Raw genomic sequence first — 2,316 nt, 5'->3', positions numbered from 1 at the left:
ATGACGATCTCGGATCTGGTCTACTACATCAGAACTCGTCCCGTGAACGGTTTCGTCTGCTGCACCCGTGGCTCCTCGATCGCGGTTTGTAATCCGACCACTAGACAAATAGTGAAACTGCCGGATGTTGTCTCCAACGGGAGACAAGTTTTCGCACGTCTCGGGTACGATCCGGTGGGAGATCAATACAAAGTGTTGTGTGTAATGATGTTCAATCGTCACCGCGCTAAGCGTGGGAAAAAAGGTTGCCAACTGGAGCATTACGTTTTCACATTGCAGTCTCAACAAAAAGAGTGGAGAAAGATTGAAATCACCAAAGGTGTTAGATATCACGATGTCCATGAAGGGATATGCATCAATGGTGCTATATACTACTATATAGCTGAAGGCAGCTCAGGAATAATTAGATTCGATGTTAGATCTGAGAAGCTGGACCTGATTGAAGCACCCGAAGAATCGCGTAATTCTTCTTCTCTTTTAAACTACAATGGGAAATTGGGCTGTGTAGATTTTAGATTCGATGAGATGGTGTTGTGGATTTTAGAAGATGCTGAGAAACAAGAGTGGTCTGAATTGCGGTGTGCCCAACCTGATGACTTGGATGATTTAACCGAGGATTACGTTATCCTTAAGGGAGAGATTCGTGCGGGTGAGCTTATTATGATTGATTCACGGTTAAAGTCACATATACCGTTTAGTGTTTTTTATTACGATTTTCAAAGAAGGAACATACGAAGAGTGGATATCGAAGGAATTGCTGATGATGAATTTAGACGTCTTCATGGGATTGGTAAGCGAACTCGTGAGATTTGGAGTTTTCCTGGTTTCGTTGAGAATATTAAGTTCTTGTGAGTACTGTGACGAGTTTTTTTTTTCTAATCATGACTTCGTCAGCATGAGGAGAGTCATCAATAATTTTCTAGTGACATATATACTGATCAGACATGGTTGAACAGTTTCGGAAAAAAAACTCAAGCTGGACTTGTGAAATTGTAAAATCTTTATCTGCTAACTAATTAAAACAAACTGTTGCATTAAGGTTCATTGTGTATTGTAGTTTTGGTTTTACCTTTTCATGTGAGAAATGTTTAAATTAATTTATCATGGGGATTGCGCTTTTACAATTTAGGCCGGCTCTGTTAAAAAAATGAGAAGAGAGTTTCACTTTTGGTCTGACTGAATCTTTCCAAAGCAACAACATGTCGCCATTTGTAAAGCATTCCGTAGACACAACCGTACCTGATCATTCTCTCTCTATCTCTTGTCTCGTTTCTCAATAAGGCAAGGGTGTGTACTATTTTCAAAACCCTTAAAACCTCCGCAACTGATCAAAAAACGCATAGCATACATTACTCCGTCTCCATTTCAGACATTAGAAGCTTTTAAGCATCTGAGTATTGATCTTCTCATCCATAGATCATATAATCTCGAGAATCTTGGAAGAGGCAAAGAAATGTCTATTTCCCTTAAAATCTCCCACGTTTCGAATGTCTACAACGATGGGTTCAAAACTGTAGAGCTGCGAAAGCAATGCAGAGCCGGTCAAAGGTTTGGAATTGGGTCGGTTTGTTTCCGTAGAAGCCCTGGTATTGAATCTAGACGGATCCATTTGAATACAGACTTGTCTTCTTCTCGGAATTTGAGACTCCGATGTGTGGGATCGGATGTGGTTTCGGGTGAAATCTCTGGTAGATCGGTACCGGAGTGGGCTTATAGTGGCTTAAAGGATGAGACTTTAAGCGATCTCGAGCCGGAACTTGATGATGGTGATGGCGGCGATGAGAATGGGAATAACGACGGCGGTGGAGATAGTGGTAATGGAGGCGGCGGTGGAGGAGGAGATGATGGAGAGGATGAAGCAGATAAAGCTGAGGAGAAGGAGTTTGGTCCGATATTGAAGTTTGAAGAAGTTATGAAAGAGACAGAACGTAGAGGGATCACGTTACCAGAGGATATGTTGGAGGCTGCTAAATCCGTTGGGATTCGGAAACTGTTCCTTCTTCGTTACCTCGATTTACAGGTTTCTTGCTTTTTGGAAAAATGTGGGAGTGATTCTGTTTTTTTGTGATTGTAATTGTATGATTGATGTATTCATGTTTGTAGGGTTCTGTTTGGCCGCTTGGGTTTCTGATGAGGTCATGTGCGATGCTTCGAAATAGAATGCTTGCAGATCCTTCGTTTCTTTTCAAAGTTGGAACTGAGGTGTGTCAACGGTTAAGCTTAACATTGTTGTTCTCGGACTACTACTTATTTAGAATTGAATGTGAAAGATGTACGGATTGAATGCAGGTAGCCATAGACTCTTGCTGTGCAACT

General features: G+C 41.5%; 1 protein-coding gene and 1 pseudogene across 1 annotated transcript; both read left to right on the top strand.

Annotated features, from left to right (window-relative positions):
- Window positions 1-1,084, top strand: LOC104772461 (F-box protein At1g30790-like). Its single transcript, XM_010497071.2, has one exon. It carries the CDS (start codon window positions 1-3, stop codon window positions 850-852), a length of 852 nt encoding a protein of 283 aa, XP_010495373.1. The 3' UTR covers window positions 853-1,084.
- The window catches only part of LOC104772460, an 11,724-nt pseudogene continuing 10,691 nt past the window's right edge, over window positions 1,284-2,316 (top strand).

This window comes from Camelina sativa, chromosome 20, assembly GCF_000633955.1.
Source record: "Camelina sativa cultivar DH55 chromosome 20, Cs, whole genome shotgun sequence".
Classification (NCBI taxonomy): domain Eukaryota; kingdom Viridiplantae; phylum Streptophyta; class Magnoliopsida; order Brassicales; family Brassicaceae; genus Camelina; species Camelina sativa.
The sequence above is the reverse complement of the archived record's forward strand: the minus strand, read 5'-3'. Positions and strand labels throughout refer to the sequence as shown.